Below are 27,853 nucleotides of genomic sequence, written 5' to 3' on the forward strand. Positions count from 1 at the left end.
CTTAACTATGATGTAATGGATATATTAATTATTTATAATATTCAAGTAATGTTAAGAATAGTAATATATAACAATTATAAAACCCTATATACAATTGGTTTGGGAAGAAAGGCTTCATTTTCAAGTTTCAAACATTTTTCAGTTCCACTAGACAAAACCACCTGAATTTTAGAGGATTTACAAAATTAGGCTACATCAGAAATATATATGTAAAATATCATACATATTTTTATAGAAATGTCTGATACATAGTTTGCAAGTATCCATGTGGCCTCAGAATCTGGTTGATTACCTGGTACAGTAGGAGATGGGATGTGAGTGACATATGGGTGATGCTGAAATCTTGGTGGATTGTCGTTGACATCAGTCACAGTGACGAGCACACTGGTTGAACTGGAAAGAGGCTCTGGGAAGCCTGCATCACTGCAGACCACTAACAAAGTATAATTATCCTTTGTTTCCCTATCTAACAATGCACTGGTGATGATTTGTCCTGTGGATGGGTTGATCGTGAACTGAGAGTTTCCACCGATGATCCTATAACTAAAGCAGAAAGCAGAACTAGGGATATGTCGTATAGTTTTAATAATGTAACTTCTATTTACTCTAATTTAAAAAACTGAGGTGGAGACACAAGCAAACGTTACAAGAAAGATCACACACCAATGTTAGAAAGACTACAGCTAGCTCTAGATCATAAATATTTCAAACTTTATGTGAACATCTCATTGACAATATTTATTGTGAGATGTCCAGTGATGTCAAGGAAGTCTTCCCAAAGGTTGTAGGACTCTTAAGTTTTGCAAAGTCACAAAACAAACCCATAAGGCTACAGTGTTTTAAATAAATGAGCCTGAAAGCATAAATAAGGGGCCTTGCTCTCATATTGTGGTTAATGGCCAGGATTACAAATGAATATCTTTTAAATGAAACTAAAAATTATTTTCTGCTATATACTATAATAAACCAGAGAAGATCAGATCAGTTGAAAATTGTATTCTTCTAAGACAAAGCCTGTATTTGGCATGTATCAGCTTCTCAGAACAACTAAAGGACTGATTATTTATACAAAGACCTTTCTAGTGATTAATTATCTCTTTGTCATTCCTCATATGGTTTTGTTGCTTTCTTGACAGGAAAGGTATGACATCTTCCTGTATGTTTTGATGCTAACCAGATAGGTTAACAGGCAGGAGTTTCCACTGAGAAAAGCTTCTCTCTTCTTTCTGAAGAGTAAAGCTGTCTGCATATACTCCTGTTTTTGTGTATAAGGTGGGGTCCCAGAGATCAGCCAGGAAAGAAGTAGCTAAGCTTGAAGGTTCAGAAATGGCTGTGGTCCATAATTTTTAAAGTTGAAAGATCGCGTGGAAACAGGTATCTTTAAAAGTTTTCTTGTTTTATACTAACAAAAACATATCCTTGTTGGAGCTAGCTCCATGCTTCTACAGTTCACTTTGTGTCTATATAAACATAGCAACAGCATATATCTAATAGAAACTGCAGGAAAAAAACTCCATATTGCAGCCAATAATTTGTTCATTCCTATTATGCTCACAACTTAAAACCAATTTTTCATCATGTTTTACCCTACTGTAGTAAAATAATTAACTGTTGAGGACCTTGTATTTAAAAATATGAGGAGTCTTATAAAATAATAGCAAAACAGGGAAATAATAGAGAAGCCGTCTGGTTGAGAAGTGGCTTCAGTATTGATAAAGTACTTTACATCACTCACATTTTAAATACATTTTCGCAAACTACATGGCAGAATCAGGCATGGTGAAAATAGTACTAACTATATAGTTATTGAGCCAGAAGTGACTATTAAGGATAATTATTGTCCTTATATAGTAAATAATATCTATTCTCTTTATCAAAATATAGATATCAAGTTTTATACATAAATTTTGGACACTTGAAAATTCAGGGCTCACAAAATAATCAAAATACCTTACCATTTAACAAAGTGCAAAAAACTAGATTTGGGAATTGTATGATTTTATTTTTGGAACCTTGTTGCTATCAGTGGGTGTAGAAGTAATCAAATAATTTAATTAAAAAAAAAAACTAAGCCACACTGCCACAAATTTGTTTAGTTTTATAATGGCAAGTTTGCAAGGTTCAATCAAATATTTATTCCTACAAACATTCACAAACAAAAATAAAACAAGATTGATTAAAAATGCAAATTTTCATCTGAATGTTTTGTATATGTCAAGACCATGGTGTATTATTAAGTGTAATGTGTTGATAGGCAAAGGATGTGGCCTTTAGTCCAGTTTTACTAAATGATCCATTCAAAAAAACTTGCTATGATTTAAATATTCCCTTCAAAACTCACCTTGAAATCAGTCATTGTAACAATGTTAAGAAGTAGGGCCTTTAAGAGGTGATTCGACCATCAGGGTTCCACCATTATGAGTGGATTAATGCTATGATCATGGAAGTGGGAGTTAGCTGTTGAGGGAGTGGGCTTCTGATAAAAGAATGAGTTCAGCCTGATTTCCTCTCTCTGTCTCACATGATTGCTCACCATGTGATGCCTTCTGCCCTTTGCCATGAAATAACACATAGGAAGCACTCACCAAAGGCAGGCCTATGCCCTTAGACTTCCTAGCCTCCAAACTGTGAGCCAAATAAATTTCTATTCTTTAGAAATTATCCAGTATGTGGCGATGGCAGCAGAACACAGACAAAGAAACTTAAGTTATAAATTCTTATTTTTTATTTTATGCTATTGCCCATATGATTGTCTATTTTAAAGTAGGTAATTAGTATTTTTTAAAATGAATGAAGTATCGTTAATATCCTATTTTTATATTGCACTAGATTCTAAAGCATATAAAAGTATATTTTAAATATGAGATATTCTATAACATCAGTTGTATGCAAATTTATATTTCTAAGTTTTTTAAAAACAGAAGAAATACAAGAAGCTCCATACCTAGACTGACAGTTAAGATAATATGTCTAGATTTTTTCCACATCTTTTACTTGAGGCTTGGTTCTATTCTCCTCTGTCCTAATGACCTCTCTGCCCTGCATTAATTTTTGTAAGGTTAAAAACTTTATTAGATTGTGTTTTGTGGTATCTCCTTAACAGTTTAACGTTTATACTGTTCTTTAACGATTTCCAGGAACTTACTGATTTCTTAGTGCATATCAAGCACACACTACTGGAGAATTTATATATGCTTTTATTTGAATCCCCGAACACTCCTAATAGTTTAGTCTTAGTTTTTGACTGTTTAGAGATAAGGAATTTGAATCTAACAGAGACTAGGGTACTTGCACAAAGAAACATGCAATCTATAAAGAGTAGACCTAGAGTCTGAATTTCTGTCTTTATGACTTCGACATGCACTTTTCCCCTTATACCACAGTAGAAAGAAGGCAAAACTCAATGAGGGAATGTAGTGAAGACAGGAAATGTTGTACCTGATTGCTAAGGCCAACATGGACTCTTGCTCAAGTTGTGTCAATATGGAATGGATTCACATTTAGTTCAATGAAAATCAATAAACATGTTAATTTATTTTCTAATTTGAGAATACATTACTATTTCAAATTATTTGCATAAACAGAGACCACTGTGAACCCTAAATAAGCTAATCAACTATTGTTTTTGTAAAATTAAAATTTCCCCATTTGATTTTTTAAAACTTCTTTGCCTCTTCCTGAGATCTACTAGGGTTATAGGCATTATACTGTCTACTGAGAGAATACTATTATTTAGTAACAGTTAACAGACTGAACCCTAGAACATAGTTCACTTGGACCATAAATTTTAACCCCATTAATAGCACTTAAACTCACAAAAATTTCTTTTTTTTTATTATACTTTAAGTTCTGGGGTACATGGGCAGATTGTGCAGGTTTGTTACATAGGTATACATGTGCCATGGTGGTTTGCTGCATCCATCACCCTGTCATCGACATTAGCTATTTCTCCTAATGCTATCCCTCCTGTATCCCCCAACCCCTGCTATCCCTCCCTTAGCCTCCCATCCCCTGACAGATCCTGGTGTGTGATGTTCCTCTCCCTGTGTCCATGTATTCTCATTGTTCAACACCCACTTATGAGTGAGAACATCTGTTCTTGTGTCAGTTTGCTGAGAATGATGGTTTCCAGTTTTATCCATGTCCCTAAAAAATTTCTTAATGTTTTTAAGCCTTCTTTATCTGTAAAGTGGAGATCACATTTTACTCTTTTTATTTGGTAGTTTTGAGTATTAAAAATATTTTTCATGTAGAGCACTTGGCATTGTAACTGATAAATGGTAAGCATTTAAAAGTCTAGGTTTACAAACATAATAGGACCTACATAATACATATTTATAATACAGTAGTCTATTATATAGTCCATTCGAATCCATCTACATACAGGTTGAATATCCATTATTCAAAATTCTTGGAAGCAGATGTGCTTTGGGATTTGTCTGGGTCTTAGAATATTTGCATACAAATAATGAGATATCTAGGGGATTGGTCTCAAGTCTAAACACAAAATTCGTTTATGAGATATATATGAGGTTTCATATGTACCTCATAGATATAGCCAGGAGATAATTTTATCTAATATTTTTGATAATTACTTGAAACAAAGTTTGTGTACCTCAAAACATGGGAAAGCAAAGTTATTGGGTGTGGAATTTTCATCATGTTGATTCTTAGAAAAGTTTAAAACATTTCTGTTGCTTTGGATTTTCAGATTAGGGATGCTCAACCTGTATTTAGATAGTCAAATCGATAAAGGGACTTTAAATTTAAAAAAAAATACATGGTTAAGTAGGTTAAAAAATCCTGATTTTAAGTTTATATCCTTTATAAAAGAAAGATATACAAAAAAGTAATTAGAAAACAGTAAAGTGCTACGAAACAGTAAAGTGGTGTCGGTGTAGGTATTCAGAAGACAAAGATAACACTCTTGACTGGAATGATTAAAATATAGCCACCTCAGAGAAGGATAAATTTAACATAAGTTGCAAAGGAGATACCTATTTTTCGATAGTGTTCAAAAGGGGAGAAAAAAGAAGTTCTAGGTCAATTGTCAGCAAACCTTTTATATAAAGGGACAAATAGTAAATACATTCAGGTTTGCAGGTCATGTGATCTCTGCTGCAGTACTCAGCTATGTAACATACAGCCAGAGCAGCCATAGACAGTTGGTACATGAACGGGCATGGCTGTGTTCCAATAACACTTTATTTAGAGAAACAGACACTAGGCTCAATTTGGCCTGCAGGTAGCAGATTGTCAAGGCCTGGTAAACAATATAGAATAAACCGAACAAAGCTAAAAGGCTTGAGAAAACACAGATCCTTGTCCCATGAGCAGAAAATGATCCAGTAATGCTGAACTTCTGGATATGTGTTGCAGAGTTTTGCAGAATTCACTTGGATAGATGCTGGGGCCATTTATATGGGGTGACTAGAATTTGAAGACTGGGAGTCTTCAAACTGGAATAGAAAGATTTTGAGGAAGAAAGTATGATTATTAAAGCAGAGCCAAGAGATGCTCATGTTGATGCATACTACTGCCATTGCCCTTCAATTCACTGACTCACGTTTGCTCTGTACAAATAATTTACTGTAACACTGAGAGAGAAATCATTATGAAATATAAACTAGTCATGTTTTCGTGCTTGCTGCTTAAAACATTTTAGTTGTTTCTCTCCTTAGATGCAACAAGAAATTTTGAATTTTTTATATGGTATACAAAGTCCATTCCAATCATATGGAAATACTTTCTTTGATGCCGTGTTTTGCATAGCTCTTTGCCTTAGTACCTGATACTGTCTTTAACTAGAATGTTTTTCATTCCTTTATTTGTCCATAAACTACTTTTCTGTCTTTTTAAAACTTATTAATTACTTGAAGTTTCTAATGATTTTCTCAAGTATCATTGACTATACTGTTATCTTTCCACCTATTCCATACTTATACTATACTTGTTATAAAGTTCTAAAGAGATTATAAAATTACCTCTTCTTTTAAATTGTACTTCTCCGCCCTAGAGTGTCAAACTCCTCAGAGTTTAACAAAGTTTTTGGTACATAGTCAGGGCTTCATAATTTTACAGGATAGTATACTACAGAGATTGGAAGGATTAGAAACTGGAGTCATGGAAGTGAGTTAATTTTCATTATAATAGTACAGGCATGATGTCATTATGGACTGAACTAGGATCTTGGCAGAAGAGATACACTGAAGAATGGGTGCCAGATGCATGAGAAAAGAAGAAACATGAGAAGTTGTCCACTGATTGAGAGTAAGAGAGAGGATGACCCTTAGCCGCAAGTTGTGGTAAAAAAACAAACGGAGGCAATATTATTAAGAGAAAGCAGAAAACCAAGATGAGAAACTGGAAAAGTAAGGAATTTTAGGTACACTGTGTTTATGATGCCAACAGAACCTCCAATGTAATATGTCTATCAGGGAGTTATAAATATGGGTGGAAGGTTTTGTAGTGGAATCAGAGTTGACAGTGCAGATTTGGAGGTTTGGTCACAGAATTGATGATTGCAGCAATGGAATAAATTTCTCTCTCTCTCTCTCTCTCTCTCTCTCTCTCTCTCTCGCTCTCTCTCTCTGTCACACACACACACACACACACACACACACACACACACACACAAAAGTATGATAAAACAATGCAGTAAAAAGTATTAAAATTACTTTCTAGGGAGAGAAAAAAAGAAACAGAAGACAAATTGTGAACAGAGATGCAGGATGACGAGAAGAATATTTATATAGATATCTAGGAGGAAAAAATGGCAAAGAGGAAAGATGGCTTGACCTGTAGTGTGAACACTGCAGAAGGTTAAGTAGAGTAAGGACTCAGAAAAGTCACTGGACTTGACAAATTTCAGTGGTCTTCTGACAGGGCCTTTTTTAGGAAAAAAATCAGACTAAAGATTTTCAGGAACGAATGGCCAGAGAAAACAGGTTGTGAAGCCAACCATTTAAGAATGTTGTATTAAAAATAGACTGAGTAAAAGCAACCATTCTAGAGAATATTAAAATCATTCATTCAACGCATTTATTTAAGTGAAAAACACTGTCATGTACCAGATACTATAAAAAAGGAATATATTAGGAGTAAAATAGATATGAGAAGAATAAAAATTAAAAAAAAACATTTGAATTAATTTAGTGACTTCTGTGTCCTAATAACTGTGCCAGAGACATTTATTGATTATTAACGGATTCAACAAATACTGTGTGATATCTAGTAGATGGTTAGTAAATGTTTGCCTCACAAACTGTAAAGTATAAATTCTTATTTTCATTTTTTATTGATGCAGAAACTAAGCATTAGAGGCATTAAAATGACTTTCCTAGGCAATGGTAGGCAAATAAAAGAACCAGAATTCAGCACCAGATATTCTGAGCATTTCTGTAGATAAGCTAACTTATGTAAATGGGCATTTATAAAGATATATACGTGGTCCAAGGAAGAGAGAGAATGAAGACACATGAGAGAAATGAGTAACTTTTGAATTAACGAGTTGGAGAAAATTGAATGGGAAGAGAGTAAGGGCACATATTAAGAAATTTTCCTTAGAATGTTAACTTTGTCCGTAGAGTTTGTTACATTATCCAGGGTTGTGGCATAGAGTAATTAAAAGTGAGGCGTGAATAGAGATTTGGTTCAGTTGGGAGAAAAAGGGATGCATATCTATAAAAGCTAAGCTCTGGAATAGGTATGTTGAAGGCAAAGACATAATCTGAATAGACCAAGACTAAGAAAGGAAAATACTAAAGATGAAGTAAAATGTATAACTTAAAGTAAGGACACCATTTGTAGAAATACAAAGTTTTATCAAATAGGTAGAAATAAAAGGTAAACATCTATTGGCTGGATGCTGTATACAAAATCAGGCTAGATCATTTGAAAAAATTAACTTATAAGACACATAAAACTTTATGCTCCTAGAGATCCCATCAGTAGTTCAGTAAATAACCTATGTACAATTTAAATGGGAAATAAAATAATTAAAACAATAGCTCTTTTAAACTGAAAAAAGAATAGGTTGTCTTCAGGATACCATTAATAGCAAGGAGTTATTAACACCAACCATAAAATATATTATATTCCATTAAGATTTTATCAAACTAGAGTACATAAGGTTGAGGTTATAATAACTATTTACTTTATCTGTGAAAATATTTTTAATTTAAGCTACAATCATTGTTTGCCCTAAGTTAATTTGCAAGTGAATACAATGTTTTCTTCACAAGGTAAAAACAGCTTCAATTTTCATTTTAACTTACTATATGATAGTCTGTATAGTCATTTTAAGATTTTCACTGATGGGGTTTTTTGATTTCAATGAATTTAAAAATATAATGTTAATTCTTACATTAAAAGAAGAAAATTTAATCAACCAATCACATAACCAAAATTCGTACTATCAAACCAAAACAATACCATCACCTACAGTTCAACTTTGTAAACATTCTGAAAGTATGAATAGAATTTTTTCTAGACCAAATTTACAAGCATAATTCACAGGCATAAGATAACATTTTGCAATGAATCTTTAACACGCGCTAGGAAAAAAACAGCATGTCATCACAGCATTTTATTCTGTAATTAAATGAATGACTCAGTGGAAGACAGGATCAAGTTTGTAAACATTCAACTTCATATTCAGGAATTTACACATCTCATATAAGAGAATTTCCCTGTATCTGATAGACAATATTCTATATGCTGTCTAAGAAACAGTATATAGAATATCTACATGGATGATAAAGAATTATTAGATTATCACACTACCATAGATAGGATATCTCTTCCAAAATCATTATCAGAAACTTACTTAGCACTAACGAATGATAGATAGGTAGAGGTCTAGGTGTTTTGCGTGATTAGAACTATTTGAATTGACAGTTATTGAGCAATGTTTTTTGTTCCAGGCACTATTCTAAGTAGCTCATTTAACTTATTTTACTTATTCTCTATAAAGTCAGTTTTGTTATTACTTTGCCTAGTCCACTGAAAACTGGGTCCAGAAATATTAATTTGCCCTTACTCATGCAATAGTAACAGTAGAGTCAGGATTCAATTCCACACAGCTTAATTTCCAAGGTTCTGCTCTCAGTGTTAAGCTAAAGACTTCGGATTGAATCTTATTATTATTATTATTATTTTTTTTAACAATCTTGCACTGTCACCCAGGCTGTAGTGCAGTGGCATGATCTCAGCTCACTGCAATCTCCACCTTCTGGGTTCAAGCAATTCTCCTGCCTCAGCCTCCTGAGTAGCTGAGACTACAGGCATGCGCCATGATGTCCAGCTAATTTTTTGTTTGTTTGTTTTTAGTAGAGACCTGGGGTTTCACCATGTTGGCCAAGATTATCTTGTTCTCCCGACCTCATGATCTGCCAGCCTTGGCCTCCCAAATTGCTGGGATTACAGGTGTGAGCTATGGTGCTCAGCTTGGATTGAATCTTAAAATAGGGATTTCATTATTTCTATGCTTTGGTTTAAGATGGGGGAGGGGAGAAGAGGGGAGGAGAGGGGAGGGAAGGGGAGGGAGAGGGAAAGGGAAGGAGGAGGGAAGGGGAGGGGAGGGAAGGAAAGGGAAGGTGAAGGGTGGAGGGAAAGGGAAGAGGGGAGGGAAGGGGAGGGAAGGGGAGTGGAGGGGAAATTTAATGGCCTTTTGAAGCTCTCATAACTTGGAAGAGGTTCATTTGTACCTGCCTTCCTCTGGTTGGTGCAAAGTATAATGACTCAAACAGGCTATGACCCTGGACAGAAATTTCTCAGTCCTCTATGATTTGACTTTACAGGACTCTGGGAAGTCAGTTCTTCTCTTGGAAGTAAGTCTAGGTACACTGAAAGAAATTTGCATGTAGCTTTCCTTCCTTTTGCAATGCATGTATATGTCCATTCGGTCTTGTATTTCCTCTGTTGTCTCTAGCCAGATCTTCTTAATTTCAGACCTTCTTAACTCTTACCTTAACTCCTAGTCTCCTGGGGAACTTTTCCTCCTAAATCTGTCTTCTGCTGAACTCCAAGTGACTGATTCTAGTCCCTCTTTCCTTCTCTTGCTACACGCTCTCTGACATGGTTTGGCTGTGTCCCCACCCAAATCTCACCTTGAATTGTAATAATACCATATGTCAAAAAGCAGGGTTAGGTGAAGATCATTGAATTCTGGGGCCGGTTTCCCCCACACTGTTCTTGTGGTAGTGAATAAGTCTCACAAGAACAGATGGTTTTGTAAATGGGAGATCCTCTGCACAAGCTCTCTTGCCTGCTGCCATGTAAGATGTGACTTTGCTTTTCCTTGCCTTCTGCCACGATTATGATGCTTCCATAGCCAATGTAAGTCTTGGGTATGTCTTTATAAAGCAGCATGAGAACAGACTAATATATTTTCCAAAGATGTTCTCATTCAGTTTACTGGTTTTAAATGTCCTCTAAACACTGGTGACTCTCAAATCTGTATATCCAGCCCTGACTCCAACCCTAAGCTACACACTCATATCCCCAACTTCCTAACTGATATCTCCAAATGAATGAATAACAGTCATCTGAAATTATATTCAAATAAAATATTTCTGATTTCTCCCAAAACTATTTCTCCTTCAATGCTACCCATTTCAGTAAATGGTATCATGATATCATGATCTGCCTAGGTGCTTGAGTGGAAAACTTAGTAAATGATTATTTCTCTCTTTCATTTGATCTCACATCCAGTTCCAAAGGTATTCCCCAAATCTATTTGGTCAATTTTCATTTTTCCACATAAGTCTAATGTTACTCTACTTGGAATAACTTTATTAATTAGTGCCTAAATGCTGTCACTGGTTTCTCTCCATAAACCCTCTCTCTACAGTCCTGCCTCAACAGATTCCATCCAAAGGTAGACCAGTTTATGTGTCTCTTCTGTTTAAAACTTCCCAGTAGTTTCTTGCCTAAGGATAAATTTGAAAACCCCAATTCTGCATCATGACTCAGAAGCCCTTATATGGCCTGCATGATTTGGCCCCTGCTTCCCACTCTGACTCCTTTCTCACTGTGGTCCAGACATACTGACTTTCTTAGATAAAACAATGAGCATAATTCCAACTCACAGCTCAGTCCTTTCAGCTTAAAGGTCATTCAGTTCCTTAGAGAGGCCCAGTATTATGGTCCGAATGTGCTCTTTAAAATTTGTGTTAAAATCCAGTTTTCCAAAATGATTTTGTTAAAACTGATAATGAACAACAAAGTAAGACATTAATCAAATCATTACCATATCAGTACATATGTTACATGTAGCTGATAATCCTTAATATCTCAAACTTTGTCTTCTGATCCATTACTGTCATAGCCATCTAACCAACTTTAATTTACCTAATACCAACCTACAGAAAGTGGATGAGGGGTATAAAATATAAAATGGAAGAGGGGTATAAAATATAAAGTGGAGGAGGGTTATAAAATATTTATATCTGTGAGTCTTTCTCTAGAATATTTGGAAATATTCATTTCTTATAGTTCAGTATAGATAGGGAAGAAGGTAAAAAGCTAGGTCAATAAAACCTTGCAACTCAATTGCTTTCACATCCTTTCTGAACAAGTTATCATATTTCTGTTCTCCATTTTAAGAAGATTTAAGCAAAATAAAATATATTTACTAAATGAAGAAAACACAAATATTGTTACTGGGACCAGTAGTGGGTTAAAATAGTCCGAATTATTTAACATTTTCCCCATCAATGAGTAATGCACATTTCTCCTCACAGTGAATCTGGGCTGGTCATCACTGCTTTGACCAACAGCGTATTATAGAAGTGCTGCTATGGCACATCTGGGTCTGACCTTCGAGAGTTCTGGGAGTTTTCACTTGTGGCAATTGGAGTTGAGAACCACCATGTAAAAAGTCCAGCTACTTTGCTAAAGAACCACATCAGGAAGTTCTGAGACTACCTGAGGACAGAATGGGCCTACATGATCCCAAGCCTTCCAACCAACCCTGCCAAGGCAGCAGGCATACAAAGTAATCTTGGGCCCTCCAGATCACCCAGTCAGCATGTAGATACCGCAAAGTCACACCAGACAACCCCATGAGACAGAGCAACATCCACTGTAGTCCCAAACTACAAAACCATGAGATATGATAAAATATGAATAAAATAAAATAAAAATTAAATAAATTGTTACAGTAATAAGTAAAATGTTTACTGTTTGAATCCTCATTTTATAAATTGTTGGTTATCAGCAATAGATAACAAGAATAAGATATGTCTTAGTATAACGTTCATTTAAATAAAACATTGTATTCATGTCATCCAAAAACTAATGTTTAATGAGAAAACAGCCAAACTTTACAAAGGAAAACATACTGACCTTATAACTGCATTTGTGGAAGTATCAGCATCTGAGGCATTTACCAATAAAACATCTGTTCCAGTTGGTGCATCCTCAGGAATTGTTGTGAAATACGATTTACTGGCAAATGTGGGGACATTGTCATTCACATCATCTACTATGACATTGATTGTTCCAGTTCCGGTCAAAGCAGGGGATCCTAAAAAGAAAAAAAAAATTAAGTCTCAATGCTTATAAATGAAAACAAAGAATTACGAATTTAACGAGAATGAGCTGTAGACAGAAATGCTAAAGAGAATTTAGGAAACCTCAAAGTAAAATTTCTGAACACATAAGTTATTAAGTGATTTTTAATTTTGTTACAAGAAACATATTTTCATTTGTTAACTAGAATTTGAACTCTTTCCTAGTAACTGCACAAAAAAGCATGTATCATGCTCTTATTCTATTTTAAAGGTGCTGATTCAACAATGTAGAGCACAACAATATCATTTGAATGCCACAAAAGAGGCCCTGCCGGTAATTTCTCTGAAATTACATTAAAATAGCGCAAAACCAGATTTAAAGAATACCCACAGGCATGGGAGAGCTGGCCAACTAACAAGGCAATGTTAAAAACTGGACTCTCAGCTGTGACTATCATTGTTAACTATCACAAATTCCAGTGTCTCTGAGGTATTTAAATCCCTTTCCCATACTAATCAACACCTGTTAGTGGGAGAAAAAAAAGAAGCTTCAAATTATATCTCAAAAGTGTTATGTTGCATGCGCTATAATAACTTTATAATGATGAGCTAACCCAGAATCATTTGTTCTGCTTCTATTTAAAATTCAATGTAATGTAAAATGATGCATTTTTATTTCCTTTCCAGCTCTGTTATCAATATATAGTGAAAATCCAACATTTGCCAAACACTTGGGCTACACTATCTGTACTACACGAAGTTAGCAGACTCATTTTGTGGTGACAGCTAGATGCCATATTGGTTGGAATGTGTGGGTTGTCCCGGTATCTGAAAGGCAAATTACCTGCCTTTGGTTGTGTTTTCAAAACAGTCTTTTCAAACTCCAACTCTTCTAAATAGAAATAATGAAGATCCATTTAACTGCATTTATATAAAATAAAAGAAAGCCCCAGATACTCTCCTTTTCTGCTTAAAATACTACTTCATTTTCAACAAAGTTATTTTCCTTAATACAACATTTAAATTATCCTTAACTTTATCATTCAATATTCTGTAAATAAAGACATTCATTCATTTATTTGTAAAATTTTTATGGAATGCTTTTATTAGCACAGAATGTTATTGAGATTCTCAATCTTACAATATTATTTTCTAATAATTGGGTAATTTGCTGGTATTTCCTTTACCACTACTCTATCATTTTTTTTATGTTCTTAGATTGTAACTACTTGTGGCCTAGTACCAATCAGCTTTTATGCTCAGTTGTATGTACAGGAACCAAAATCAACAGATGGGGAAATTATGGAATGAAATGGTTTTGGAGACCTGTTATGTTTTTTTCTTTATACAGTAAGCTTACATTCTAGGTTAGATGAGAGAATGTGTATGACTAGTTGAACAGAGCATAATAAAGAAGCATGATACCTCCCAGAAAATGATACAATTAAATTTACAAGGCACACTAATAACTGTTGCCATATGTACATATACATATATTTTATATAAGCATTTCATTTAAATTAACATTCAAACAGTCAAAAAAATGGACATCTAACAAATATCTAAAAAATTAATGTAAAACTCACGACTGCAAAAATCTTACCTATTAGTGTTTGATTTTACCTTAAAGGGAAAAAACAGCCCTCAATATATTGGTCATATGTATAATGAACCATAAACTTAAAAAAATTAAATGACTTTTTAGTACTTGCTTACTGTTAACAATGGTAAGATTATGTACCAAATATTTCACACACACAGCAAAATAGATATGAAAGTAGGATACAATGTAGAAGCACAGCAAATAAGACTAAAAATTCCATGCAACATATTAAAAGAAATATCAATAACAGTAAATATTTGTTTAGTCCTTAGATATGCATGCGCTGGTTTAAGAAGGTTACATGACTCTCTTATCTAATCCTCATAAATCAGTACTGCTGTCATCTCCATTTTGTATATGAGTAAACTCAAGTTTAGAAAGTTTAAGTAGCTTTTTCAAGGCCACAGACCTAGTGAGGAATGTCACTGAGATGTGACTCATGGAAAGTAGCCCTGGAGTCTTTATCACTGACAAGCAGCTGGAAGGTACTGCCGGTAGGGGGAACAGCACTGGGGATCTGGACAAGCAGTGTGTCACTGAGCCTATGAGAGCACCAGGCAGGAGGTGGAGAGAACACCCCACAGAGAGGGAGCTTCGCTACTGGCCAGCATAAGTTTGTGGGGCATTTGGGCACAGTAATCTTGGCATAGATTTTAAATTTCCCCCAAGCAATATATTAAGGCAAAAATAAATATTTTGGGGTGTATTGTTGAGTACTAATGTTTGGCTTAAATTTCTTGAATGTATGTTTCACTATATACAATTTTATGAAATGGAAATTAATGATCTGAAAAATGTTAGTAGGGTTCCCACCAGTTACATAAAACAAAAATTATCTAGCAAAATGTGTGTGTGTGTGTGCATTTGTGTGAGCAAAAGGGGGTGACATGGAAAAGAGAGAGAAACTGAAAGAGGGGATACATAAATCAAGGTTCCAGAGAGGCAATGGGTAAGAGGAGAAGCAGGGTTCTTTAATCTCTTTTACTGATATTTTATTCTACTCACTAAAAATCAGTCTACACCTGTAAAATGAGAATGGTAATAGACTCAACCCCAAAGAGGTATTGATAAGAATGTAATGTGCTTAGGACTTTACTTAGCATGTAGTTAAGTTATATTCCATGTTATTCATTGTTTTTCTTGTACTTGTTCTAAAGACAAAAAAAATCCACAGAAATGGATATGAATGGTCTATTTTATATTATATAGTTTTCTGTGTTACAGCTGTCAGGATTCTGTCCCTTCCCCAAATCTTTCAACTCAGTCTGACATTATCCAGGAAGATATTTTGAATAATAATTCATCTCAATGATTAATTTGCAGTGAAAAAAAAAAAAACATGGGACATCTAGCTTTCTAAAAATCCACAGTTTTATGGAAGACATAGTAAACTGGGCATTTTTAAATGTGAAATTTTAAGATTTACATTGAGATTTCAAGAAAGATCTGTATATCTCTCGTATAAACATTGTGCTCTATTCACAATACCTAAACTTATTAACAAAATAATTAACGGAAAATTAAAGTTAAAATATCATATTGATATTTGATATTCTAAAGTATCTGGTGACACACATAAAGAAAACCACATTAAATTATGACTGACTCATTTGTTCAAGAACATGTATTTATTTCTTTGTCTATAAACCATATATTGTGGTAGATACATTTTCTGAGTTAGCAAGAAAATGGCGGACGTGGGGAACAAACAAACCCTGTTTATCCAGGAAAACTTACGACAAGTTCAAACTCACTATCTTCATACCAAAGAATATCACTTTATTTTTCCAGATGATTTTCAAAGCACACAAGTGACAACAGACAATTCTGGCTTGAGGATCATTTGTTGATCCTCAAGATTAGTGGAGGATCCGCAACACTGGCAGAGGATCCTCAAGCCAGGATCAGCCCCGTGGGTGATTCTACATCTACACAGGGGATTTTCAAGCCAAGAACCTTCTCCAGAATCCCCTTTTTCTCCCCTTATTATCGCCCACTACCCACTTCATAAGCACTTGGAGTTCTCTTCTTATGTTTTTCCTACCTCAAGAAAAGTGAAGTACAATCTCTGCAACTGTCTCAGCTTTCTTGTTATGCACACTGTCTGGTTAGTTTTTCCTAAGAAACCTTTCAGAAACTTTGTTCTAAATTTCTAAGTCTTTTACTGACATTTAACTAACCTGAAATTTGAATCCTGCCTCCAATATATTTGACAATTATTCTTGTGAATGAGGTTTACCAACCCTCCATCCCACTTCAACCACTTGCTTGTTGACTGATAGTATAACCTCCAAAAGTCACTGTCTTTCAGCTTTACTAAGAAAAATGAAATCAAGGGAAAAAAATGGAATGTCCCTTAATTTCAAGTGAATCTTATTTTTACCGCATTTGTGCCAGATGAGTGACACAAACTCCCCAGTCCTTGGTGACCACAGATCTTGGCACTTCCTTTATGTGCTAACTGAATGAAGAAGCTGTGTTTTTTTGATGCTTTTCTCTGTTTGTGTGTTTGCTTGATTTTAACCCTTCCTTTTAACTGTGTGGAGAGGTCGTCTGGAGTTTTACTGTTTCCCAGCATGCAGTGGATATATCCTATTTGAAGTGCTGCACAATGTTTACTATTACTTTATCTTCAGTCCAAAGCTTTCTGGCTATCAGATCCAACTGCCTATTTATTGGTTTCCTCTTGTAAGTTACTGCAGAGCCTCAACATTAGATGTGAAAAACTGAAATCAGAATTATTATCTGTAAACCTCACACACATGTTTATATATAGGTTGAAATATGGGTACATATATACACATACATATTTTATTGAACACATTTGATACCAAATCTATACATATTTTATATATGCATTACTCATTTAATGCACAGATTCCATAAAGTAGGTATTCTTATTTAATTTTGTTAAACAACTCAAGACCCAAAGAACTTAACCAATTTACATTTAGCCACAGTAGACAGAGAGCCAATTTTGAATTCTTAAAAAAAAAAAAAAAAAAAAAAAAAAACAAGTTTCTAAGTTAATTAAGCTCAGATAAAACTATGTTACTTTTATTGCAGATGCTGTCTGTATTAACTCTTTCTCTCATTTTATACATGAAAACCTGGTCTAGTGATTACATGGATTGAACACTTAGATATATACAATCTAGGACTATAGTCTTATCGGCTGGGATTTAGCCTAAGGCTGGGGTCAGAGAACAAGACTACAGACAAAGGTCAAAGTTTTGCAGATAGTATACTACTTAGAAACAGAAGGTCCCAATTAAACCTGAATCCCATGAGAAGGATCAGAATACTAGGGCCAGTGTTTAGCTCAAATAGATCTGATAATGATGAATTATATAGGTAGTGGCATAATAGGGCAAAATTGTTCAATCTCATCTGGGATTGATTTATGAGAACCAGATACAGGCACAAAGAAGAGGCAGGATATAATGACACGGGCTCCTGATAGAGGATAGTGAACCAATGAAAGGGGTAAAATATATAAATAAATGTAAAAGTCAAGGTCTCAGAAACTTGTAATTGTAGAGTTTAGGAGGATGTAGCGGATATTTGAATTAGAAGTCAGAACTCCAATTAAAAGTCAAAAGCCTAATTAAAATTTGTCGTCAGATGAAAAGAATTTCAAATTTAAATTTGTAAAGTTGTTTATATTGTGTGTACATATGTATGCATATATGTATTCATATATATATAGATATATACATGATAAACATGGATAGAGTGATAAAAATCTTCTTCAGTTTTTAGAGAAAATAACCAAAAAAGAAAACCCAAATTCTGAATGGCGTATCTTAAAGTTTACAGGAACCAAAATGTGCTCAGGCACACACATGGTGGGGGTGTGGCGGGGGGAAGCGCGGGGGAGAGAGAGAGACTGTATACAGTTTAATCTTTCAATTAAACTAATAACTAGCATAGCATTGCCTTTAAGACTGGTAGCTTAATCAGCTTAAATATACCAAATGAAGTTCAAGAAAATTTAAAGTAAGTTGTTTTTTTTCAGAGATGAGTTTTGTTCTTGTTGCCCAGGGTGGACTGCAGTGGCTTAATCTCAGCTCACTGCAACCTCCGCCTTCCAAGTTCAAGAGATTCTTCTGCCTCAGCCTCCCAAGTAGCTGGAATTACAGGCACGTGCCATGATAACTGGCTAAATATTTGTATTTTTAGCAGGGACTAGGTTTCACCATGTTGGCCAGGATAGTTTCAAACTCCTGAACTCAAGTGATCTCTTGCCTCAGCCTCCAAAAGTGTTGGAATTATAGGCGTGAGCCACTGCACCCTGCCTAAAACTTAAAATCAGATTTTAAAAAGAAAAAGTTTCATGTAACTTCTCTATCAGAAAATACACAAATAAAAAGTGTAAGGAATGAGTTTAAATGATTAAAGTTCAAATGTCAGGATGATTATATTTTTTATGTTAGCACCTATAAATCAAAAATACTTCTCTGAAACATAGAAAGCTATTCAACAGAAATAGAATTTTTGCTTAACTTAATTCTGTTGCTTTGCAACAAAGCTGATTTCTTTCTTGACATTAAACATTTGGTGAATGGGTCCCCTGACTAGGGGTGTTTGTTGTAATAAAGTTATAGTTTATTTTTTTCCCATGAAGTAAATTCATTTTTCTCACAGTAATAAGCCCTTCACTAAAAAGGTATTGAAATTCAGCCATCCTATTTTAGCACTGAAGATGATGTAGTTAGATTTAAATTTAAATACAAAAAAACACACAAAACAAATAAGTATGCAACATTTTAAATATTACCAACAGCTCTGTATTTTTAAAATTCTATTTTAAAAATAATGTATTGCTGTTAACTAGTTCTATATATATGCTTATATAAGTAAGATATATACACACTTAAGTATCACTTGATTTTTTTCATTATTTTTATATAGGAATCTATCATAAACACTTATTTCTTTAAGATAAATTATATACTAAATATAAGCAAGAAGTAAAACTAAAATAATTTGTAATGCTATGGCAATGTCAATGAAAAAATGCACAACAAAGTGAATATACTTAATCACTAAACCATGTACTTAAAATCATTAAAAAGATAAATGTAATAATAGGTATATATTATCACAGTTTTTAAAAATTATAAATAAAATATAATAATAACTAAATATTTAATGCCTAAAAAAGCACATTATGAGGAATAACTATTTAGAGGACATTAAAGAAACCCAAATTCTCAACACAGATGTTGAAACTCTGAAACACTAGAGGCTACCACCTAATTCTAAACTCAACCTACCTCTGCCTGCCTCCTGAGTGAAAATATCAAATTATATGTTTATGAATACTAATCAAAATAAGCTTTAAAAAGGACTGTTTTAAAAAGATAAAATTAGAAAACTTTTTTGGAAAGAATAGAATCCTCATAATGAAATCATGTTGGTTTTGATTTTATATAATCTTTATTATTCAGTTTATATAAATTTTGCATAAATTTTAAACATAATTTATTGCCATTTCAAAATTTAATTTCCTTTGTATACTCAGATTTATGGTTTACATGGAGTAAATGAATAATAGACTGAAACTGTTTTATCAAATTTCAATTCTATGAAACCTGTTGGCAATTCTAGCTCTTATTAAATAACAGAATTTTGGAAATACAATTTTTTGAGTTTTATATTAAGAAAACACAAATGAAATTCTAGGTAGAAATGTTTTTTTCTAACTAAAGAGTAGCTGATTTAAAAGAATGCTATTTAAATAAATGGTTTAGAATAATACTTGGATCACTAACAAACATGAGTAATGCTGAGGAGAGTAATGCTGTGATTTCTAATTTATGAATATTATGACTTTACCAAGTATTTTGCTTACAAAGAACCACAAGACTTTTTTCCTCCCTAAACCAATGTTCTCGTTAATATAAAAATAAACTTTAAACAAAAGAGAAGAAATTTGTATAAACATAGTCTATATAAAACAGAATATGGTAGAAAACCTGACATTTGGGAATTGGTAAATAATTGTTAAGAAATCATCACCTAATAAGTGGATTGGCCTCAAATCCTGTATTCACTGACAAACAGCTGAATGGAAACGACAGGTTGTTTAGCTTTTATAATATAAATTTTTGTTGGTTGTTTTATAAACCCATAAAATTGAAATACTAGTGTCTAACTTACAGGGTTGTTGTGAGACTAACTGAGATAATACAGTACGTATTCTGTAACTTACAAGCACTTAGTGTGCATAGAATGAATATCATCTAATGTTTATGACTTCCTAAGATATAACTCTACTTGAATGTCTTCCCTGAGAACTAAACTTTTATATTTAACTGTCTACTTGACATCTCAATTAGTTATAATATTTCAAACTTAATATGTCCAAAAACTAAGTTTTGGTAATTTACCCTTTAATATTTTTTCTCCCCATCTCCAAATTTCTCATCCCAATATTCTAGGACTCATGCCAGATTCCTGTCTTTTTTAAGCTTCCTATACTTCCAATTCCATCATCAAGTCCAAAAATTCAACTTTCAAAATGGGTAAAATATGTAACTATTTAACATTCTCTAGCCAGTTAATCTGCTTTATTTAACTATATCATGTTTCCTAACACTCCAAATCTATGTACTATATTGTTTATTTTTTACTGTCTATTTTTATGATTATAATGTAAGCTGTATAAGGACAGAGACCTCTTCACCAGTGTATCTTCAGGACCTAGAAGAAAATCTGGAGTAGAGAGCTCCAGAAACATTTTTTGAAGAAACAATATAAAGAGACTTATTACATATCAATAAGGCCACAAAAGTGAAATTGTCTCACTGACTGTATTAATTTGTTCTCACACTGATATAAATACATGCTCAGGACTGGGCAAATTGCAAACGAAAGAGGCTTAATTGACAAACAGTTACACAGAGCTTAGGAGGACTCAAGAAACTTACAATCATGACAGAACCTAAAGCAAACATGTCCTTCACAAGGCAGCAGGAGAGAGAAGAATGAAATGTGCAGACTAAATCCATCACATCTCCTGAGAACTCACTATCAGAAGAGCATGGAGGTAACTGACCCCATGATTCAATTACCTCTCAATGGCTCCCTCTCAGGACATGTGGGGATTACAGGAACTACAACTTAAGATGAGATATGGATGAGGACACAGCCAAACCATATCATTCTGTCCCTGGACCCTCTCAAATCTCATGCCCTCACATTTCAAAACACGATCATGCCTTCCCAACAGTCTCCCAAAGTCTTAACTTCTTCCAGCAGGAACTCAAAAGTCCAAGTCCAAAGTCTTATCTGAGAAAAGGCATATCCCTTCCACCTATAAGCCTATAAAATCAAAAATAAAGTAGTTACTTCATAGATACAATGGGGTATAGGCATTGGGTAAATACACACATTCCAAATGGGAGAAATTGGCCAAAATGAAGGGGTTACAGGTCCCCAAAAGTCCAAAATCCAGTGGGGCAGTCAAAGCTCAAAGTTCCAAAATGATGTCCTTTGACTCGATGTCGCACATCCAGGGCATGATGATATAAGAGGTGGGCTCCCATGGTCTTGGGCAGCTCTGCCCCTGTGGCTTTGCAGGGTACAGCCACACTCCCAGCTGCCTTCACCAGCTGGTGGTGAGTCCCCGCAGTTTTCCAGGTACATAGCTGCAAGCTGTTGGCAAATCTACCATTCTGGGGTCTAGAAAACAGTGGCCTCTTTTCAGTTTCATGAGGCACTACCCAGTGGATACTCTGTGTGGGAGCTCTGATCACACATTTCCCTTTCACACTTCTCTAGCAGAGGGTCTCTGTGAGGGCTCTGCCCTTGCAGAAAACTTCTGCCTGGGCATCCAGGTGTTTCCATATATCCTCTGAAATTTAGACTGAGGTTCACAAACCTCACTTGTTGACCTCCATGTACCTGCAGGCTCAACACCATGTGAAAACTGCCAAGGCTTAGGGTTTATACCCTCTGAGGCAACAGTCTAAGTCATACCTTGGCCCCTTTTAGCCATGGCTAGAGCAAATGGGATGCAGGGCACCACATCTCTACGTTTTACACAGCAGAGGTGCCCTGGGCCCAGCCAAGGAAACCATTTTTCCCTCCTAGGCCTCCAGGCCTGTGATGGGTAAAGTTGACAAGAAGATCTCTGACAGGGTTTGGAGACATTTTCCCCATTGTCTTGGTGATTAATAGTTGGCTCCTGGTTATTTACACAAATTTCTCCAATGGGCTTGAATTTCTCCTCAGAAAATGGGTTTTTTCTTTTGTATTGCAATGTCAGGCTGCAAATTTCCCAACCTTGTATGCTCTCCTTCTTCTTGAATGTACTGCCACTTAACAAATTTCTTCTGCCAGATACCTTAAATCATCTCTTATAAGTTTAAGGTTCCATGGATCTCTAGGGCTGGGGCAGAATGCTGCCAGTCTCTTTGCATAGCCAGAGTGACCTGTGTTCCAGTCTCAAAGAAGTTCCTCATCTCCATCTGTGACCACCTCAGCCTGGACTTAATTGCCCATACCACCTCAGCATTTTGGTCAAAGCCATTCAACAAGTCTGTAGGAAGTTCCAAACTTCCCAACATTTTTCTCTCTTATTCTGAGCCCTCCAAACTGTTCCAGTCTCTGCTGGTTACCTGGTTCCAAAGTCACTTCCACATTTTTGGGTATCTTTACAGCAGTGCCGTATTCTCTGTGATATCAATAACCTGTATTAGTCTGCTCTAAAGCTGCTAATAAAGACATATCCGAGACTGGATAATGTATAAAGGGAAGAGGTTTAACTGACCCACAGTTTGACATGGCTGGGAAGGTCTCAGGAAACTTATAATCACAGTGGAGAGGGAAGCAATCACGTCTTTCTTCACATGGCAGCAGGAGAGAGAAGTGCTAAGCAAATGGGGAAAAACCCCTTATAAATCCATTAGATCTTGTAAGAACTCACTCACTATCAGGAGAACAGCATGGAGGTAACTGCCTTATGATTAAACAACTTCCCATGGGTCCCTCCCATGACACATGGGGATTATAGAAACCACAATTTAAGATGAGATTTGGTAGGGACACCCCCAAACCACATCGTTAACTGTAATCAGAACTTATTTATAAGGTGAATTAAATTAGCACCATAGTTTGATTGTAATTAATGCAAAATGATAATTGGTAGTGATAATTACCAATATTATCATCTTCTAGGCATAAACCCTAATAAATTCTTTATATCTTCTTTATTTAGGAATTAAATTTGAACAATGTTTAAATTTAAGCTTATTTTCAAAATATCAATATTGAAATTACTGCTTCCACTTAATTTGGCTTCACTTAAAAATGTTTTCACACATTTATTTATTAGGAAAAGAAAAATAGGAGTTGAATGTTTCATTTATGAAAGTGAAATGAATAACCTATAAGAAGAAAAGATTTTTAAAGTTGCATTTTGTAAGTCTATATCATGGAGAGAGTCAGCAATATATTTTAAAGAATATCCTGATTTCTTTAAAAATATTTAATAAATATGGTGTAGATGAGCATGAACTTAGTTGAAAGGCAGAAATTCTGGATGTTATACTTGACTTCACCACTACCTGGGTCTGCAAGTTCTGTCACACTGCTTATCTATCCCAGGCTTCAATTTTCTTATCTGGAAAATAAAGGAAGTTGATTGGCTTATCTCCAAGAAAACTTCTGGCCAAAAAGTCATCACTGAATGTCCGATTTCTCTAATTTAGAATTTTTTCATATGTAGCTTTCTTTAAAAACTCCTCCAAAACTCCTGCAAAAACTCCTCCAAGCCCATCCTGAATATAACTGTAGCATCCCTAAACTGTCATAGCAGTTCGTTTTACTGCATTCTCACATGCTAAATCAGTTCCCTGAAAGAGTAGTGGCAGGTATTAATATCTCACATCATTTAAATTTATTTTTGAGGACATAAGCTCATCTTGAGTTAAAAAATGCTGAAAGATCTGGTCAAATTACTTGCATAAATGTATATCTGTTGGAATAGGTCATTTGAACACAAACATTTCCATAAGAAAATTTAAAACGAGCAAACTTTTTATATTAATTTGATGTGAAATGATGGGCTCTTATATTTAAGCTATGTGAAACTAATTGCCGCATGTGTTTAGATGGTGCTTGGGTATTTGGGAGCTATGGAAGATTCACAAGTCTTTGCTTTGGGAATCCTAGGTATCAAAGAATTGCCAAATGATAAAACTGTTCAAAAGCATGTAGTTTCTGGTCTTGCAGATTTGAATTAGATCTTATGAATCATACTAAGAAAAGGTGGAGAGTAAAGCACAGCATAGCAATAAGACCTGCCTATAAATTTCTAATAGATAACAGAATTGAATCAGAGCCAGAAGGTTCAGGGGAAAGTCATGAGAATATAGCTCAAGCAGTATTTTAAGCACTTGAAACAGAATTAAAGCCATAAAATGCTTCACTGGGTCCTTACATATGACTGCAATTTATCACATCACACTAAACACCACAAAGTCTTAAACACTTGTGCTGCTTTTCAAAACAGAGGTCAATTTGAATGACCACAGCCAATGTAGCAAAATCTTCTGGAATTTCAGCCATGAGTTAAAAATGATCGCACTTTTTTCTTTTGGAAGATTCTTTAAAAAAAATCTACAAGAAATCAATATATATAACAATAAACTAAATATAAGTATGTTAAATAAATATAAATCACAGTTGCATATTAAAATAATAGGTTGTCTTTCAAGTTATAACTATCATTATTCAACAAATATATCAATCAACAAATATTTATTAAGCACCTATTATGTTGCAGGTCTTGTTCTTAGTGTTTCTGGGAATCTCATTTTGAATAAGACTTAGGAAGTTTACTTTCTCTGGAAATCTGATAAAGATGGATAAGGTAAACAAACTCTACATACTCATATATATTATGTAGAAGAGTACAATTTGAGATAGCAATCTGTGTTAAGAAATCACAAAGGTAATTTGATGGAGTGACACTAGGGAGAGGGCAAGGGCAAACATAACATTGGTGGTCAGATAACTCCTCTCTGAGAAGTTGACATGTTATCTAAAATAATGACAAAATGACCATGACACCAATGCCCTTGTCCTCCACCACCAACCAAACAGCTGGCTATAGAGTAGAAAACTCCAGGCAGAGAGAACTACAAGTGCAAAAGGTCAATGTGGCAGAAAATTTGGCATTTGTAAGGAAGCCTGATTGTATATGTATAGCAACTGCTTTCAAGAAACAGGCCAACTAGATTCAAAGCATATACTGATTTCATTGGTGTAAATATGTTGGACAATTGCAATCTAATAATGCGATAATACTAAATGCAGAACTGAGAGGAGACAAAGGGTGAGCTGGGGCCACTGCACCATGCTGGCTTAAAATAAAGGTGGCAGCTGGTGGTGGTGGAGGGGTTTGGATAAATGGACAGAGACCAGGTATTTAATGCCAAGTAATCAATGGTAAGACATTTAAATTTTATTCTTAGAAAGCATTGCAGGGTTTCTATGCAAGAAATAGGGTATCAGGATCTAATTTATAGTTTTTAAATTTCACCTGTTGCCTCTTGGGTAACACACCATGTAGGAGAAAGGATAGGCAGTTAGAAAACTATCATACTACCCCTAGCTTAGACTAAGGAGGTAGTATTGGAGGTAAATAAAAGTGGATAAATTCAGGACACTTTGGGATATTTTTGAAGCTGAGTCTACTTGTTAATGAATTTGTTGGATATGGTATACAGAGGAAGAGGAATGAAGAATAATAACAAGGTTTGCCTTAAGCAATTGTGAAATGGTGGACAGAGAGCAATTTGTTTAAGGTAGGGAGGTGAAAAGAATTCAAAAGTGTTTCTTTGGCCTTACTAAGCTTGAGATGTCTAGCAAACATGCTGACTGACCTTAATGGCTATAATAAGCCATTCTTTTTATCTAGTTGATAAATAAATGTGCATATAGATATTAGCATTTCCATTCATAGATACAAACATGAAGGAATAAGAAAGTTGTTTAAGGTCATGCAGCTGGCAAATGTCAGAGGTAGGATGTGAATTGAGGTTTAACTATAAAGACTATGTATTTAGCTCTAGGACATGTCTTCATTTCTAAATTAGTTATCTGAATTAATTTTTTAAAGTATACTCTTCTAGTTACTCTGATAATTTCCTGCTACTTACTACATTTGAAACATTATTTTATTTATTGCATATATGAGAAACTGGTAAGGCAAACTCATGTAAGGAAGGCTACTTAGGAAGAGAATGCCTAACCCATAAGAAGGACTTTAGAGAAAACTCTCCTTTAAACCATGTAGTGGTATCTGCATTACTCTACCAGGTGAATGGGTTAGCCTCCTATGAGTTTCTACTTGGTACAGTATATGTTTCTACAAGAAATAACACTAAGTAATGCATAATGAAGGCCAAATATCTGTACTTTCAGTTATAGGTAAGCAAAATACCATCAGTAGGGGAATTGGAGTTTCTTTAGCAATTATCTACAGGAAAAATAAGCCACAATTATTATCCCCTTTTCTGGTTTTGTAATTTAGTAATGTAACTTTTAGCATCACACACATACAATAGTGTGGTTGTAGCTTATTTGAAGCAGTAGGCAGGAGTAGTTTCCATATGTGCTGCTCTGTAACCATGCAGTCACAAATAAAAATACGATGAGAGTTGAAACAGCAATGTTTTCTTTCCTCCACATTGAAAGATTGAGTGGTTTGCATGATTAAAAACCTGCCACTTCAATCCATACCATATTGATGAAGTTTACCTACCTCTGGGCTAAGGTAATAATTCAAAAAAAAAATGCAAAGGAAAGGTGATTTGTGAGATAAAGAATTAAACTCTCAAACATTTTTTCTTTAAAACACATTGATATTGTCCAGGCCCTCCGAACACTAAAAATTTGAGAAAAACATTGCATCTGGGATCTAATAGTGGCCATATTTTTTTCTGAAATTTCTCATGTCATCTACCAGCTTGACTTTTGAACCAAAACAGCGAATACGTATTTTAAGTTATCTTTCAGAGAACTCATTCTTGGAAAGTAGGATGTCTAAAACCTGTTCTAAAACCAAATGTCTAAAACTCACATTCTCCTGAAAAAAAAAAGGATTATTCATATCAACAGTATTCAAGGAAATTAATTTCAAGATTATCCAGTCCAACTTTCCTCACAACTTCTGTTTTCTGTACCACTCATAGCAAGTGATCTTCAGACATCTAATTGAGTATTTCTCCACCAGTGGCCTCAGAACAGCCAGTCTTTCAGAGGAACTTGAAAAAAAGCACTCATAGAGAGCTGTCCTTTGAAACAAGGTTTACTTAATGCTTTCATTTTTAGAACTGCCAAAACTCCGTGACTTAAGATACTAATGTCACCGAAACTCATTTGTGCCTACCATCATGGACTTCAGCATCATTTTTAAAGCTTTGACTGACAGGCTTCCACATATCTTAATGATACTGATCATCTGACCGCTCACTCTCCATAACTCAGGATCCTCCATAACTCTATTGGGCAGAATCTTCACACATCTGATCTGCATATTTCTTATTTAATAGAAATTAGGGTTAGACTTCTGTTACTTATCCTTATACTAATAATTCAAAGTCCCTGGTTTCCCCCCTACACTGATTTTCCAGGTTGATGGCATCAGGAACTTATACAGTTACACTCCCTGGAACTAGCAGTGGGTTCTTGAGCAGCGTGCATATTTCACTGAACACTG

At 34.7% G+C, this 27,853-nt stretch overlaps 1 protein-coding gene across 3 annotated transcripts in view; it reads right to left on the reverse strand.

The window, feature by feature from the left end:
• FAT4 (FAT atypical cadherin 4) overlaps window positions 1-27,853 on the reverse strand; it is a 175,151-nt gene that overhangs the window by 47,082 nt on the left and 100,216 nt on the right. For all 3 annotated transcript variants that reach the window (XM_074396930.1, XM_010338361.2, XM_010338360.2), the window contains 2 exons: window positions 12,349-12,529; window positions 293-543 (listed from right to left, as the gene is read on the reverse strand). In XM_074396930.1, coding sequence (XP_074253031.1) covers window positions 293-543; window positions 12,349-12,529 — 432 coding nt within the window. The remainder of the gene's footprint in view (window positions 1-292; window positions 544-12,348; window positions 12,530-27,853) is intronic.

The sequence above is a fragment of the Saimiri boliviensis genome, chromosome 3 (genome assembly GCF_048565385.1).
Source record: "Saimiri boliviensis isolate mSaiBol1 chromosome 3, mSaiBol1.pri, whole genome shotgun sequence".
Lineage (NCBI taxonomy): Eukaryota > Metazoa > Chordata > Mammalia > Primates > Cebidae > Saimiri > Saimiri boliviensis.